Source organism: Ascaphus truei, chromosome 21, assembly GCF_040206685.1.
Source record: "Ascaphus truei isolate aAscTru1 chromosome 21, aAscTru1.hap1, whole genome shotgun sequence".
Taxonomy (NCBI): Eukaryota; Metazoa; Chordata; class Amphibia; order Anura; family Ascaphidae; genus Ascaphus; species Ascaphus truei.
Genome location: NC_134503.1, coordinates 21,384,667 through 21,400,213, shown reverse-complemented (window position 1 = coordinate 21,400,213; position 15,547 = coordinate 21,384,667). Strand labels below are relative to the sequence as shown.

The 15,547-nt window shown below is 45.7% G+C and overlaps 1 protein-coding gene across 1 annotated transcript in view; it reads left to right on the top strand.

Moving 5' to 3' along the window:
- Positions 1-15,547, top strand: part of ANAPC2 (anaphase promoting complex subunit 2) — a 61,113-nt gene that overhangs the window by 25,003 nt on the left and 20,563 nt on the right. The window contains exons 5-9 of the mRNA XM_075579318.1: positions 1,051-1,170; positions 2,617-2,734; positions 6,788-6,969; positions 8,936-9,077; positions 14,561-14,636. Of these exons, the coding sequence (XP_075435433.1) occupies positions 1,051-1,170; positions 2,617-2,734; positions 6,788-6,969; positions 8,936-9,077; positions 14,561-14,636 (638 nt within the window). The remainder of the gene's footprint in view (positions 1-1,050; positions 1,171-2,616; positions 2,735-6,787; positions 6,970-8,935; positions 9,078-14,560; positions 14,637-15,547) is intronic.

Here is a 15,547-nt window from a genome sequence, read left to right as displayed (position 1 = left end):
TTCTCAGGTTATGACATCTTTAGGGGACCAACATTAATATAATAAAGAAATGTTGCAGATCAGATTTTTTTTTTTTGTGCAAATGATTAATTTATGTTCTTATTAACATAACTATTGCTGCTGGCGGTTCCATTTCACATTGGCTTTCACATTGCACACAGCTGTCTCTTACACATACTAATACTCCTTGTTTTTCCATCTCTATACACAAATAGGGACCACATAGTATCCACACACACTTTTAGTTGTGCTACAATCTCTCACATTTCCACACCTACCCACACCATTTATATCCACTCCCACTCCACACACACCTTTTGTAAAGCACTGTATATACTGTGGGCTCTCCATTCATTTATATTCACACAGATACACACACACACTCTTACATCACTTGCTTTCAGTAACCATTTAACACCTCTAGCCATAAAACTCATCCACACTGGGGGAAGGACAAGCACAGATTACATTCCAAGAGACACTGTTTTTAAGTATACCTTTTGCTTGCTTCATTCATTGTAACATCGCCGGAAGAAGAGATCAGTGTATCTCGAAAGCTCGCACAAATAAAAGCATTTCGTTAGCCACAGAACGGTATCATCTATTTATTTTTTGATATATATATATACAAATATAGCTGTATGCTCATCTGCATGTCTTAGGCAGGTCTGCAACCCCGCCTTTCCCCATTATCACCCAGCATACAGCACTTCCACTGCAGCAAGGGATTCTGGGAAATGACATGCAAATGAGCACACAGTGTCACTTTTTGCCTCAATAACCATTTTTAACATGGTTCCCTATAGGCTCAGAAAACCACTATATATATATATATATATATATATATATATATATATATATATATATATATATATATATATATCGTGTGGGATATTGCTTTATAATATGTGGGATATTGCTTGGTCTGCAGCTTTAAATACCAGCACAGGATCTTTGGAAAGTACTGCACTATTGTGCTTGTGCATGTACAGTAATACTGTAACAGTGTCTGAGAGATTCAACTGTAACTCTGTAATTGTTTTCGGGTAGATTTTCCTGATTCAAAGCCAGCAATTGAAGACTTAAAATACTGCCTGGAAAGGACGAATCAGAGGCAGCAACTGTTAACTTCCCTTAAGATGGCCCTTGAAACGAGGCTGCTGCACCCTGGTACGTATCTCGCCTCCGTCCTGTGGCGGGTCTTTGAGAAGTCGGCATTATATGAGGTTATTCGGTGTGTGTAATTAGTAGAGAATCCTTCCCCTGTTCCTGTTGATAAATATAACACTTCTAAAACCGAGGCCAGTGTCACACTCCAGTGTTTCAAGAGATAAGTGAGCATTTTTCTTACCGTTGGGCAGACGGCTGTTTCTTTCCATGTAATATGTGGGATAGAATAAGCCATGTACTTGGGGAATTACAGGTAAGTATGGGGCACGTACAGAGTGTGACATTTGGTCACGGGTGTTTTACTGCGACCACATCAGCGCCGCCGAGGGACCCACTGGACACTCGGCTGATGGCCGTACATTAAGGCGTTACTATTAGGGATTAAGATTAGGAGGTTATAGGGTAAGGGGTAAACTATGGGCCTTATATCGGCGGCAAAATAGCCGGCGGAGAGATGTCCCTGCGCAAGGTGAGTGGCAGCTAAACGCCAGAAGTGACTGGGTCGTGGAAAACCGGTTGCGTTCCAATGTCCTAGACCTCATGTTTACTAAGCAGGTGGCTGCCATTGACTTGGAAGGACTGTAAGGTGTCGTCTGGCTAAAGACTGCGTAGTAAACATGTCCCTGTATCTGTACCAGTGCTGTATGGGCAGTGCAGACTGACAGCCATTCTAGTCCAATACTCTTCAGTCAAACATGACAACCAGTAACCAGCACACTATTCTAAACCAGAAATAAGTTTAATAAGAAATCCTAGTGTTCAATGTGTGCAGAGTTGGGGGCCCCTCCTCAGGACAGGGTGCAGAGATCGGGGTGGGGGGGCGAGGCCCTCCTCAGGACTGGGTGCAGAGTTGGGGAGGGGCCCTCGGGACAGGGTGCAGAGCTGGGGGGGGAAGAGTGCAACGCTGCGCCCATGGTCGGGGAGACTGTGTGGAGGCGTGCGTGGCGCGATCACAATGCCTTAAGGCAATGATCGCAGCCATAAGCCGTGCATGCGGTGCGCGAGGAATCCGTTAAATTTAATTCCAGAGCTCGACGGCCAGGTCACGTGAGTGGTCGCCCAATGAGGGCGAACCAGCTCCGTGAGGCCACGGCCACGCCCTCCGACCCGCCTCCCTGTCGCATCTAGCCTGGCCTCAAATCGCTGGCGTTAAAAAGCGGGTGACGTCAGAAGACTTATTATGGCGCGTCTCATGGGGTATTCTCAGTCTTGAAAGAAATGGGAAAAAATTGTGAAAATGTGTAAATATTAAAGGGGAGTCTACAGTCTGCTGAGTCGTCCGATTCTCTTCTCTCCTCTTATATTTTTTATTCTGTTACTGCCTTTTCTCACGCTCATTTCCTTACACTTCTCTTTTTCTTACCAAGTGTCCGGGTACTTTATCTCTCAGCACATTTGTTTCACTGCAGTGTTAAAATCTAATGTAATATTGTGTTTCGTGAATAGGAGTGAATACATCTGATATTATCACCTTGTATATATCCGCCATTAAAGCCCTGAGAGAACTGGATCCCTCTATGGTTATCCTGGAGGTTGCTTGCGAGCCGATCAGAAAATACTTGAGGTAATACTAATGTACAGATGGGATTGTGTTACTGCACTTTGTCATGTCTCAACACCAAGGATCATAGGGTAGAAAGTTGCTATATTTCTAGCTTTTCTTGTGTTGGTTTCAACACAAAAAGCGAAGTACAAATTTTGCGGCAGAGTACACACACACGGCCGTCGGGGCCATCAAATGAAAGCTGCAACGTGAGCTGATGAATTTACAGCTTTTCTATTGGCTGCCGGTGTGAGCCGGAATTCTGATTCCCTCATTTGCCCAGCGGATTCCCAGTCCATCTCGGGCTCGCCTCTCCTGGACCAGCAGGTCCCTGGATATCGGGGGTGCACGCATGAGCTATAGGGGACCTCCATGTTCAGGGAAGATTAAAAGAAACAAAATTATTTTTGTGCTGGGATTGCTTCTTTAGCGTTGTGATACATTGTGGGCAAGGACTCGTATTGCATTGGCGTTGATCTATTTTTCAATGGTCAGTTCAATTCCAGCCTCAGCCACTTACAGTTGGTCTGAGTGACCTTGGGCAAGACTCTCTATCGTCCTATTCCTTAGTAAATAACAATTAGAATGAAGAGCAAATACATTTCTAGACATGTCTCAAACTATTTCACATTATACGTGACAATTGGGTTACATAGTTACATAGTAGATGAGGTTGAAAAAAGACATGCGTCCATCAAGTTCAACCTATGCTAAATTTAGACAAGATACTTTATCCTATATCTATACTTACAGTTTATTGATCCAGAGGAAGGCAAACAAAAAAAAACAGTGACACATTATCCAATGATATCTTATAAAGTGAAAAATAAATTCCTTCCCGACTTTGCCAATCAGATGACTCCCTGGATCAACATCCTTCCCATGGTTACTTATTTGGTATAACCCTGTATATTTTTCTTTCCTAAAAAGATGTCCAACCTTTTTTTGAACAAATTGCATGGTGTGTCTTTACTTATATAGCACCATTAATGTACATAGCGCTTCACAGTAGTAATACACATGGTAACAATATAAATAACCGGTCATGAGAATAAGTGCTTCAGACATAAAAGTAACATTAAGGAAGAGGAGTCCCTGCCCCGAGGAGCTTACAATCTAATTGGTAGGTAGGGAGAACGTACAGAGACAGTAGGAGGGAATTCTGGTAAGTGCGTCTGCCGGGGTCCAAGCTTTATGTATCATGTGTCCAGTATTAACCACAGTGGTATGTATATGCCTCTTTAAACAAGTGTGTTTTAAGGTGGGTCTTAAAAGGTGGATAGCGAGGGTGCTAGTCGGGTATTGAGGGGAAGGGCATTCCAGAGGTGCGGAGCAGTCAGCGAAAAAGGTTCAAGGCGGGAGAGGGCTTTAGATACAAAGGGGTAAAAGAAGGCATCCTTGAGAAGTACGCAAGAGTTGGGATGGTGCATAGCGAGAAATTAGGGCTCAGCTGTAAGGAGGGGCAGAAGAGTGTAAAGCTTTACCAGTGAGGAGGAGAATTGAGTGCGAGATGCGGGATTTGATCGGAAGCCAGGAGAGTGATTTCAGCAGGGGAGATGCTGAGACAGATTTAGGAAAGAGAGTGATTCTGGCAGCAGCGTTTAGGATAGATTGTAGGGGAGACAGGCGAGAGGCAGGAAGGCCGGATAGCAGGAGGTTACAGTAATCAAGACTGGAGAGATGAGGGCCTGAGTCAGAGTTTTTGCAGTCGAGCAACAGAGGAAAGGGCGTATCTTTGTGATATTGTGGAGGAAAAAGCGACAGGTTTTAGAAACGTTTTGAATGTGAGAGAGACGTAGAGTGTGACCCCTAAGCAGCGTGCTTGGGCTACTGAGTGAATGGGTGAATGATCGTACTTCCAACAGTAATGTCGAAGGAGGTAGTAGGGCCAGGTTTAGGAGGAAGTATGAGGAGCTCTGTTTTTGCCATGTTAAGTTTAAGGCGGCGGAGGGCCATCCAGGATGATATCGCAGAGAGACATTCAGAAATTTTGGTTTATACAGCAGGTGTAAGGTCGGGGGTTGAAAAGTAAATTTGTGTGTCAGCATAGAGGTGATATTTAAACCCAAGAGATGTTATTAGGTCACCTAGAGAAAGTGTGTACAGAGAAAAGAGAAGAGGTCCCAGGACAGAGCCCTGGGGTACCCCCACAGAGAGATCAATAGAGGAGGAGGGGGTGGCAGCAGAAGCGACTCTGAAAGTACGATGGGAGAGGCAAGAGGAGATCCAGGATAGAGCTTTGTTCCGAATACCAAGAGTATGGAGAATGTGAAGGAGAAGAGGGTGGTCCACGGTGTCAAATGCTGCAGAGAGGTCGAGTAATATGAGCAGAGTGTAATGACCTCTGTCTTTGGCAGCATGGAGGTCATCAGTTATTTTAGTGAGGGCTGTTTCAGTGGAGTGAGCAGTGCGGAAGCCAGATTGTAGAGGGTCTAGGAGAGAATAGGTGTTGAGAAAATGGAGCAAGCGAGAGAATACAAGACGTTCAAGGAGTTTGGAGGCAAAAGGCAGGAGGGAGACAAGTCTATAGTTAGAAAGACAGGTAGGGTCAAGCTTGCTGTTTTTGAGTAACTGTTATAACTGTTGCATGCTTGAAGAAGGATGGAAAGGTACCAGAGTAGAGGGAGGAGTTAAAAATGTGTGTGAGCATAGGGATTATAGTTGGACCAAGAGGTTTTAGGAGATGTGAGGGAATGGGGTCAAGAGAGCAAGTGGTAGAGGGAGAAGAGGAGATCAACAGTGACACCTCCTCCACTGAGACAGTGGAAAAAGAGTCAAGGAAGGCAGGAGGAGAGTTAGGAAGTGGTGTAGGATGGGAGGAGGAAGCAGGGGATGTTTTGACATGGATTCCACCTTTACCTTAAAATAGTCAGCAAAGTCCTGAGGTGAGAAGGAAGTCTGCGAGAGTGTGAGATTTCCTCCAGAAGCGTTCAGAGGAATGAATGGAGGAACGCAGCATGCCCGTGTGGAATTTAGCCAGGGTCTGGGGTTAGAAGGAAGGCAGAGAGAAAGCGGGGCATGTAGATCAAGAGAGGAGGATAAGGCAGAGTTGTAGTTCCTGACCAGGTTGTCGGGGTCTGTAGCAGAGCTGAGAGAGGAGGAGAGGGAGGAGTGTAAAGTGGACTCAAAGGCTGGCAGGTTAATTGAGCACAGTTTTCTGCAGAACCGAGGGGTAAATGGAGGGGGAGAAGCGAGATAGAGAGAATGAGATGAGGTGATGGCCAGAGAGAGGAAAGGGGGAAATGGAGAAATCGTAGAGAGAAAAGTTTTTGGTGAAAACCAGGCCTAGGTAGTGGCCATCCTTGTGGGTGCTGGCTGCAGTCCACTGTTGAAGGCCAAAAGAAGAGGTTAGAGAGGGAAAGCGGGAAGCCCAAGGGAGAGAGGGGTCATCAATGTTGCAATTGAGGTCCCCAAGAAGAAGAACAGGGGAGTCTGAGGAGAGAAAGAAAGAGAGCCAGGATTCAAAGTGAGAGAGAAAGGCAGAAGGGGGATGAGTAGAGGTAGGTGGGCTCTGGCGGACGCTGCAGGGACAAGAGCCGCCCCACAATGGGGCCGGGCCCGCTGCGAGGGGTGGCCGCCATGCTGCGCCAACAGTTTCTCCTGCTCTCAAGAGAATTGAGATCAGGACTCGCGACAGAGCGGTAGGCCACGCCCCCCGGCGTTTCAGCCAAGGAGGGCGAACCTGCCGGGTGAAGTCACGGCCGCGCCCTGTCACACTCTTCCCATCCCCACCCCTCCGTCTTTTCCCCTGCAGCTCACTGGCGACCTGGGGACTCGGCTGCACGCGCCGCCAGCCCGGCAGACACGTATGCAGCGTAGGCACTGAGGCCGTAGCCTAAATAACCCCATTGTCACGTGTGCGGTTAATGTAGAATGCTGCAGACAAGGATTCTGGGTAGGGACATGCAAATGAGCACCCAGTGAGCGTTTCACCTTTTAACTTCCTATCCAATGGTTCTGTAAAGCTTTAGAGATACTGATGATATATCCGTAAACAATGTAAAAACAGCCCACAACCCAAGTTCTACCACGTTTCAGAGGCATCGTATAAAAAGTATGTTGTATCTTTGTCAGGACGAGAGAGGACACGGTCCGGCAGATTGTTGCAGGCCTAACCGGTGATGCAGAAGGCTCTAGTGATCTAGCCAATGAGCTCTCAAAAGCAGACCCTGTGGTTCTTGAGAACGGGCAGGAGAGTGATGATGATGTGTCGGATCCGGAAGACTGGATGCCAGACCCTGTGGATGCTGACCCAGGTAAGGTAGTGCTGCAGTAGACCCATCCTCTTGCTATTATCTTTAGTTAATTTAAAATAAATACACCTTGGGTGCCGGTATCTTAGCGCTGTTTTAAGGTCCTTAGCGCAGGGATGTGCAAACATTTGTTGCTGCTCCCCTCCGTCTTGCGCCCCCCCCTCCCACCATGTAGCTGCGTCAAATGACGCTGTGGGTCATGTAACGTCACGTGACCCACAGCATCATATGACACGTGTGACATCACATGACATGACGCCGCGTTGCCATGACGACTCGTCAGTGCGTCTGAATCATGGTAAGTAGAGAGTTGCAGAGGCCTCACGGGATCCCCCGGGAATTAATTTAAATACCTTGGGGAAGAGCGCGGGGCTGCCCCCCTGCCCTAGCGTGTTGTAACCGCTAAGGTAATTACGGTGTTAAATCCCCACCCCTCCCGGAGAACTAATCACCCTCCCTGGGGCAACTGCCCTCTTCACCCACCCCTCTACAAAACACCCCTCCCCCACCACCACATATTCAGTAATGGGCGATAGCCTGATAAAGCAAGTCTAGCTAATGGCGCTTTTGGCCATTGAGAAGCATAACAAAATAAACATTACAAATTACAACAAAATATACATTACAATAAAAACAAACACTAGCCATTAAATCCATTGATTGTCACGGTGGTTCCCTATGCCGTTAACGGGGGCACAAATGGCCATTTTGGGAATCATTGGGCACACTATAGTCAATACATGTTTCTTGCCCTTATCGGGATGAAGGTTCATTCTCCTCATCCAATTGCGTCACCAATCTCCTCAGCTTGACCCACCAAGCAATGTTCCTCAACTTGCATTAAAATTAAATTTAAAAAAAAAAAAAACCAATCCGTGCCCAATGGCCAAAAACATCTAAAAAAAAAAATTTTTTTAAAAATCCATAACCGATGACACCAATAATAAACAAAACAAAAAAATCTAAAAAAAATAAATCCAAAATCCATGTAACAAAAATAACCTTTGCCTGGTGGCACAAAAATAAATCAAAGTTGGTACGCAGAAGTCTACGATCGTCTGTTGCTTGGAGAAAAGTCCCCTGGGTAGTTGCCCCGGGGGAGCGTGGTTAGGCCTCGGTGTGTGTGTTGAGAGAGAGGGAGTGGGGTTTAACCCCTTCATTACCTTAGCTACTACGGGGGGTTATTAATGTATTTTAATTGTTAATGGATTTATTTAATTACAGTTTAATATTGATTGCCATTGTTACTATCTTGGCTCTCCATTGGGAGGGTCTAGTTATCCACAGTGACGATCAATGGTTTTAAGTTTTTTTTGGTAATTACTGTATGTGTATTTTATTTTGATTTAATACGGAGGTCTGCACCTCGGGAAGCAGGTGTCACCGGACCTGACATTAATGGGGTTCAACTCCAGAGACCCCGTGCTTCAATATTGTGTAATAAAAATACAAATTGTGAGATCTGCTGTAGGAGCTGTGCGGGGAGACAGAGAAGAGAGAGACTGCTCCTCTCTGCTCTCTCTGCGCAGCCCCTCCAGACAGGGGGCGGCCTGGCGGGATTAACGCTGCGGGAGTCCCATTCAGAAGCCGGGCCAGCCGCTGCGTTAACTCTTCTGGGCCAGTCACTCTTCTCTGGGCCGTGATGGCGCGTGGCTGCGCTGCGCGGCTGCATTAGGCTGCACTCCATCCGCTTCAAATTGAACCCACGCCGAAAGTAAATAGCGCTACATCTGTAGCTAAATGATTTGATATACCTGGTCAGCCCCATATTTAATATGCTGTAGAGGTTTAGGTCACATTGATTTGAGGTTTAGGTCACATTGATTTGAATAAGACTGAACTGTTCTTCAGTGCGGGGAAGATGGCTTCACAACATATTGAGCTGAGATTTGTGTATTCAAAGCCTAACAAAAATACGCTGTCTTCAGATCAGAATGCTTTAACATGCTTCTCATTAAACATCTCGCAGGTAAAACCAGCTCAAAGCGCCGATCCTCTGACATCATCAGCCTTCTGGTTAGTATATATGGCAGCAAGGAGCTGTTCATTAATGAATACCGCACCCTACTCGCTGATCGACTTCTCCACCAATTCAGCTACAGCTCAGAAAGGTAATGGTATTATGTATGTGATAAAGCCTGATAGGGGGGTTAGATCATCCCTGAAGAAGGTGTTTGTACACCGAAACATCGGATGGTTTGTGACTGTAATCAGTCAACAGAATGAGCTTTTTATAAACTATTGCATTTCTCTTGGTGGCTCGGCTTCCATTCTGTTCTACATGCAGTTACCCTGACTAGGTTTTTTCTGCTTGCAGCACCACCACTATTCCTGTTTGTTGCTCTTATTCCCATAGAGTTGGGGCATCCCAAGTTGCATTTATCTTGACTCTTGTGTGTTTAGCTTTAAATATATTGTGCAATTAATGCACATAGCGCTTCACAGTAGTAATACACGTGACAATCCTATAAATAACAAATAATACAAATAACAGATCATGGGAATAAGTGTTTCAGACATAAAAGTAACATTTCGGAAGAGGAGTCCCTGCTCTGAAGAGCTTACAATCTAATTCGTAGGTAGGAAGAACATACAGAGACAGTAGGAGGGAGTTCTGGTAAGTGCTTAGCCACTTACTCATATGCTTCTTTAAGCAAGTGTGTCTTTAGGTGGGTCTTAAAGGTGGATAGAGAGGGTGCTAGTCGGGTAGAGGGGAAGGGCATTCCAGAGGTGCGGGGCAGAAAGTGAGAAAGGTTTAAGGCGGGAGAGGGCTTTAGATACAAAGGGGGTAGAGAGAAGACATCCTTGAGCAAAACGCAAGAGTCTGGATGGTGCATTGCGAGAAATTAGGGCTGAGATGTAAGGAGGGGCAGAAGAGTGTAAAGCTTTTAACTGTGAGGAGGAGAATTGAGTGCGAGATTTGATAGGAAACCAGGAGAGGGATTTAATGAGGGGAGACGCCGAGACAGATTTAGGAAAAAGTCAAGTGATTTTGGCAGCAGCGTTTAGGATAGATTGTAGGGGAGACAGGTGAAAGGCAAGAAGGCCGGACAGCAGGAGGTTACAGTAATCGAGACGGGAGAGAATGAGGGCCTGAGTCAGAGTTTTAGCAGTCGAGCAACAGAGGAAAGGTCGTATCTTTGTAATATTGCAGAGGAAAAAATCAACAGGTTTAGATACGTTTTGAATGTGAAAGGAGAATGTGAGAGAGAAGTTGTGTGACCCCTAGACAGCGTGCTTGGGCTACTGGGTGAATGATAGTACTTCAAACAGTAATGTGGAAGGAGGTAGTAGGGCCAGGTTTGGGAGGAAGTATTAGGAGCTCTGTTTTTGCCATATTAAATTTGTCAGCGGAGGGCCATCATATCGCAGAGAGACATTCAGAAACGTTGGTAGGGTTAAGCTTGCTGTTATTGAGTAATTGTATACCTGTTGCATGTTTCAGAAGAATGGAAAGGTACCAGAGTAGAAGGAAGAGTTAAAAATGTGTGTGAGCGTAGGGGTTATAGTAGGAGCAAGAGGTTTTAAGAGATAGGAGGGAATAGGGTCAAGAGGGCAAGTGGTAGAGGGAGAAGAGGAGATCAGTAGTGACACGTCCTCCTCCGAGACAGCAGAAAAAGAGTCAAGGAATGCAGGAAGAGGTGTAGGATGGGAGGAGGAAACAGAGGGGATGTTCTGATGTATGGATTCCACCTTTTCCTTAAAATAGTCTGAGTAGAGAGTAAAAGACAGAGAACAGTCGGCGTGGGTTAGACTTGTGCATGTTGATTAGTGAAGAAAAGTAAGGTTTGTTTAGCCTGAGAGAGGGCAGAGTTGAAACAGGATAGCATCAATTTGTAGTGAAGGAAGTCTGCAAGAGTGTGAGATTTCCTCCAGAGGCGTTCAGAGGAACGAGTGGAGGAGTGCAGCATGCGCGTGTTTGGGAATTTAGCCAGGGTCTGGGGTTAGAAAGGCGAGGACGGCAGAGAGAAAGTGGGGCATGTAGATTGAGAGGAGGAAAAGGCTGCGCTTATAGCGACGGCGATGCAACGTCGCTTCAAAACAATTGTATTGATGCCGTCGCGTGCGCTTATAGTAAGCGCGACGGAGCGTCTGGAAAATTGGTAGCCGGGTCTATTTGATTTTTTTACAGACAGTCGCCACGTGACTGTCTAAACCAATCAAATTGTGCGGCACGCCCCCTTTAGTGACGTCACTGCCGACCGTCGCTAAAAACCAAATTACAACTTTCGCGGGTGACGTCATCGGTCGCGTCGCCAGCACTATAAGCGCGGCCTAAGGCAGAGTTGTAGTTCCTGACCAGGTTGTCCGGGTCTGGAGCAGGACTGAGGGAGGAGCGTAAAGTGGAATCAAAAGCAGGTAGGTTAACAGAGTGCACGTTTCTGCAGAAACAAGGGGTAGATGGAGAGGGGGAGAGGGGGAGAAGCGAGAGCGAGAAAATGAGGTGATGGTCAGAGAGAGGAAAGGGGGAAATGGAGAAATCAGAGAGAGAGAAGTTTTTCGTGAAAACTCGGTCTAGGTAGTGGCCATCCTTGTGGGTGCTGGCTGCAGTCCACTGTTGAAGGCCAAGAGAAGAGATTAGAGAGGGAAAGCGGGAAGCCCAAGGGAGAGAGGGGTCATCAAATGTGGCAATTGCAGTCCCCAAGGGAGAAGAACAGGGGAGTCTGAGGAGAGAGAGAAAGAGAGCCAGGATTCAAAGTGAGAGAGAAAGGCAGAAGGGGGATGAGTAGAGGTAGGTGGGCGATAGATGACCGCGACGTAGACAGGGAGAGGAGAGAAGATCTGGACAGTGTGAGCCTCAAAGGCAGAAAAAGCAAGAGAGGGAGGAATAGGAAGGGTTTGGTAACGGCAGAGAGGCGAGCAGGAGCCCCACGCCTCCCCCCCTGCCATCAGGGCGCGGAGTGTGGGAGAAAGAAAGGCCACCATAAGAGAGGGCAGCTTCCAGAGCAGAGTCACACTGAGTGAGCCGGGTCTCAGTTATAGCAAATAGGAGCAGAGAGTGAGAGAGAAAGAAGTCATGCACAGAGAGGAACTTGTTAGAAAGGGAGCGAGCATTCCAAAGGGCACAGGAGAAAGGGAGAGAGGAGGGAGGGTGGCAGGGGATGGGTATGAGGTTGGAGGGGTTGACACCAGAAGGAGTAGAAGTTGCATTTGGCAGGCGAGGACGAGAACATGTAGAAATACGGCAGAGACCAGGATTGGGAGAGATATCCCCAAAAGCAAGGTGAAGAAGCATGGATAGAGAGTGTGTGAGGAGGATTTGTAGAGGTGTGTTTTAGTGCAGGTGGTATAGCTGTGTAGTGACAGAGGACGCAGGTAAGAAAGGAGTTCATGTGAACTCCAGGAAGGAGAGATGGGATATATGAATAGAGTTAGAGACATAATAAGGCTGGTAGAAAGAAGTGCATAAGGCTTGGTAGGGGGGTTAGATGGTATTATGTATGTGATAAGGCCTGGTGGGGGGGTTAGATGGTATTATGTATGTGATAAGGCCTGGTAGGGGGGTTAGATGGTATTATGTATGTGATAAGGCCTGGTAGGGGGGTTAGATGGTATTATGTATGTGATAAGGCCTGGTAGGGCGTAGATAACACCATGTTGACACTGAGTCCCATATTTAGTAGTGCTAATCCAGAAGACACTTTTCAGAGCTAGCAGACATCACAGCCCAGTACAGTTGCTGTCTTTTGTTGCACTGTTTAGTTGACATGGGCACTAATCTCAGCTAGCCCCAGCTAGAGCGTTTTACCTGTATATAAAACAAAATAAAGTTATATTTACTTTTCGCATCAGCCAAATCACTTTCATCTCAAAGTGGCGTTTCCCAGCTGGGATTGTGAAGCAGTACGCTGTTGCAGTGTTCAGCAAAGGAATGTACTGTTTTGTTGATGAGTATGATAGAAATGCACGTTATTATTCAATTACAAGTTAATATATTCCGTCATTCATAGAGGGCTGGAGTTATCAAAGTTAAGAAGGATTTGAACACTTCTCTTCAAATGAATATTTGCTGGAGAAGATCAGTAACTCTTTCAAGGGCTTGCAGTTCCTAATAGTTATAATAATATGGTGAAGGTCCTTTAAGCATACCAAGTGATACCTGTTCTTCGTTCTTTCACACGTCCCATATTCAATGTGCTCTAAAGCATTAGTAAGACCACACCTTGAATATGGATTACAATTTTGGGCACCAATCCATGAAAAAGACATTATGGAACTAGAGAGAGTGCAGAGAAGAGCCACCAAATTAATAAAGGGGATGGATAATCTGATTTATAAGAAAAGGCTAGCAGCATTAGATTAGTTTACATTAGAAAAGAGACGTCTATGAGGGGATATGATAACTATATACAAATATATTCGGGGGAAATACAAGGAACTTTTAAAAAACGATTCATCCCAAGGGACAAACACCGGGTCATCGCTCAAGGTTGGAGGAAAGGAGATTTCACCAGCAACAAAGGAAAGGGTTATTTACAGTAAGGGCAGTTACAACGGGGAATTAATTACCCATGGAGACTGTGATGGCAGATACAATAGATATCTTCAAAAAAAAGATTGAACATCTTTTTAGAAACGAAAGGTATACCTAATAAGCAACATACAGTAGGAAGGATGTTGATCCAGGGAGTAATCTGATTCCCATTATTGGGGTCAGGAGGGAATTTATTTTCCCCCTTATGAGATATCATTGGATAAGGTTTCACTGGGGTTTTTTGTTTGCCTTCCTCTGGATGAACATAGTGCAAATAGATATATAGGATAAGTATCTGTCTATATTTAATATAGGTAATTACATTGTTACAGAGCTTTAGAAACATCACTGTTTTTTAGTCGTGGACTGTTCTTTTATTTGAATAGGTCCCATTTATGTTAACGCTTGGCTATCAAGCTCATAATGCTTTTTCAGCATCTTGACTAGGGGCCCAAATCTCGTGTGTGTGTGTGTGTGTGTGTGTGTGTGTGTGTGTGTGTGTGTGTGTGTGTGTGTGTGTGTGTGTGTGTGTGTGTGTGTGTGTGTGTGTGTGTGTGTGTGTGTGTGTGTGTGTGTGTGTGTCCGTCCGTCCGTCCGTCCGTCCAGCACATGTAAAAACAACGAATAACCCTTTTCCTGTTTTTATTTGATGAAAAGAATCCCTCTAATGAATGGGAAACCCTTGTATCAGATATTATTGTCAGCGATTTGTCTTGTGGTAAGAGTTTTTTGTGTGTGAATAGCCTCTGCTTACAACAACTGAAACCCTTCACGCCCGCAGTCGCTTGCAGTGCATATCATACAGATAACCAGGAATTACCACATTCAGGCGCTTTAGGTCGCAAAACTGCTATATGCTTTTCTGAAGATCTATTCAAACATACTCGTATATGTATTAAAATCCACAGTTTAATACGTTTACCCTATAGTCATTTCAAGTGTAACACCTTCTTTGGAAGTTTTGGGGGTGGCCCTTTCTGCACAAACTAAATGTTACGGGAGGCGCGTTGGTCGTTTTTACTTTTGACATATAAAATATATTCATGACATGTTTAAAATGAATAGGAGTTTGATATCGCACGGTGGTTACGTTGCCTTTATCTGCATTGGTCTCTGTAGGGAAATCCGGAATGTGGAGCTGTTGAAGCTGCGGTTTGGTGAGGCGCAGATGCATTATTGTGAGGTCATGCTAAAAGTAAGTGCCTCTCTGATCACCTTACACATTTAATATAGACTATCAGATCACATGGGCTAAGTTCCTAATTCTAATCTCGGCCGGTGCAAGGGTAACCTGCAACCCCCACCCTCCTGGATTTTTTTTAACGTTGTTATAGCCCCATTTTCTCATCCCCCTCCTCCTCTCTCGTCTCACCCCACCCCCCACTCCTCCTCTCTCACCCCCTTTCTCACTGCTCCTCTCACCCCCCCTCCCACTGCTGCTCCTCCTCAATCCCCCCTCCCACTGCTGCTGCTCCTCAATCACCCCCCCCCCTTTGTTCTCTTTGTCTTTTCTCACCCCCTTTACAATGGTGTGTGTGTGTGTGTGTGTGTGTGTGTGTGTGTGTGTGGCGCCAATAAAGACAGCAAGGGATTCTGGGAAATGCCATGCAAATGAGCACACAATGTGTCACCTTTTGCCTGAAATCCATTTACATGGAACCCATATGTCTGTCCAAGACATGTGAATGTGCTCACAAGTGATATTCTTTATTGGCTATATGCTAACGGTGGAGCTTCAAGTAATTGAAGTAATTGTCGCGCAAAAAATCGTACGCGCGCTCTATGGCCATCCTCATTGCGGCACGCCCATTTGTTGCCGTCGCGCTATGCATGGACGCGGCCTAGGGAGCTTTCGCTGAGCTACCAAGTAACTAAATATTCTAGTGGATATTTCTGCCGCTATACAGTGTTATCCTCTGGTTTATCGTCACTGTGAGTGTTGCAGTGCCTCTGTATCTCATCAGGCAGTTGACGCTGACACGTGAACTTTTGTTTTTACTCCTTGTTCATTGCCATTTGGAACCATATATAAGCCTTTAATAAAGTTGAAAATGTAAGATGCATTACTGGCATTCACTGAAAGCACACACCGATGTCCACTTTGAA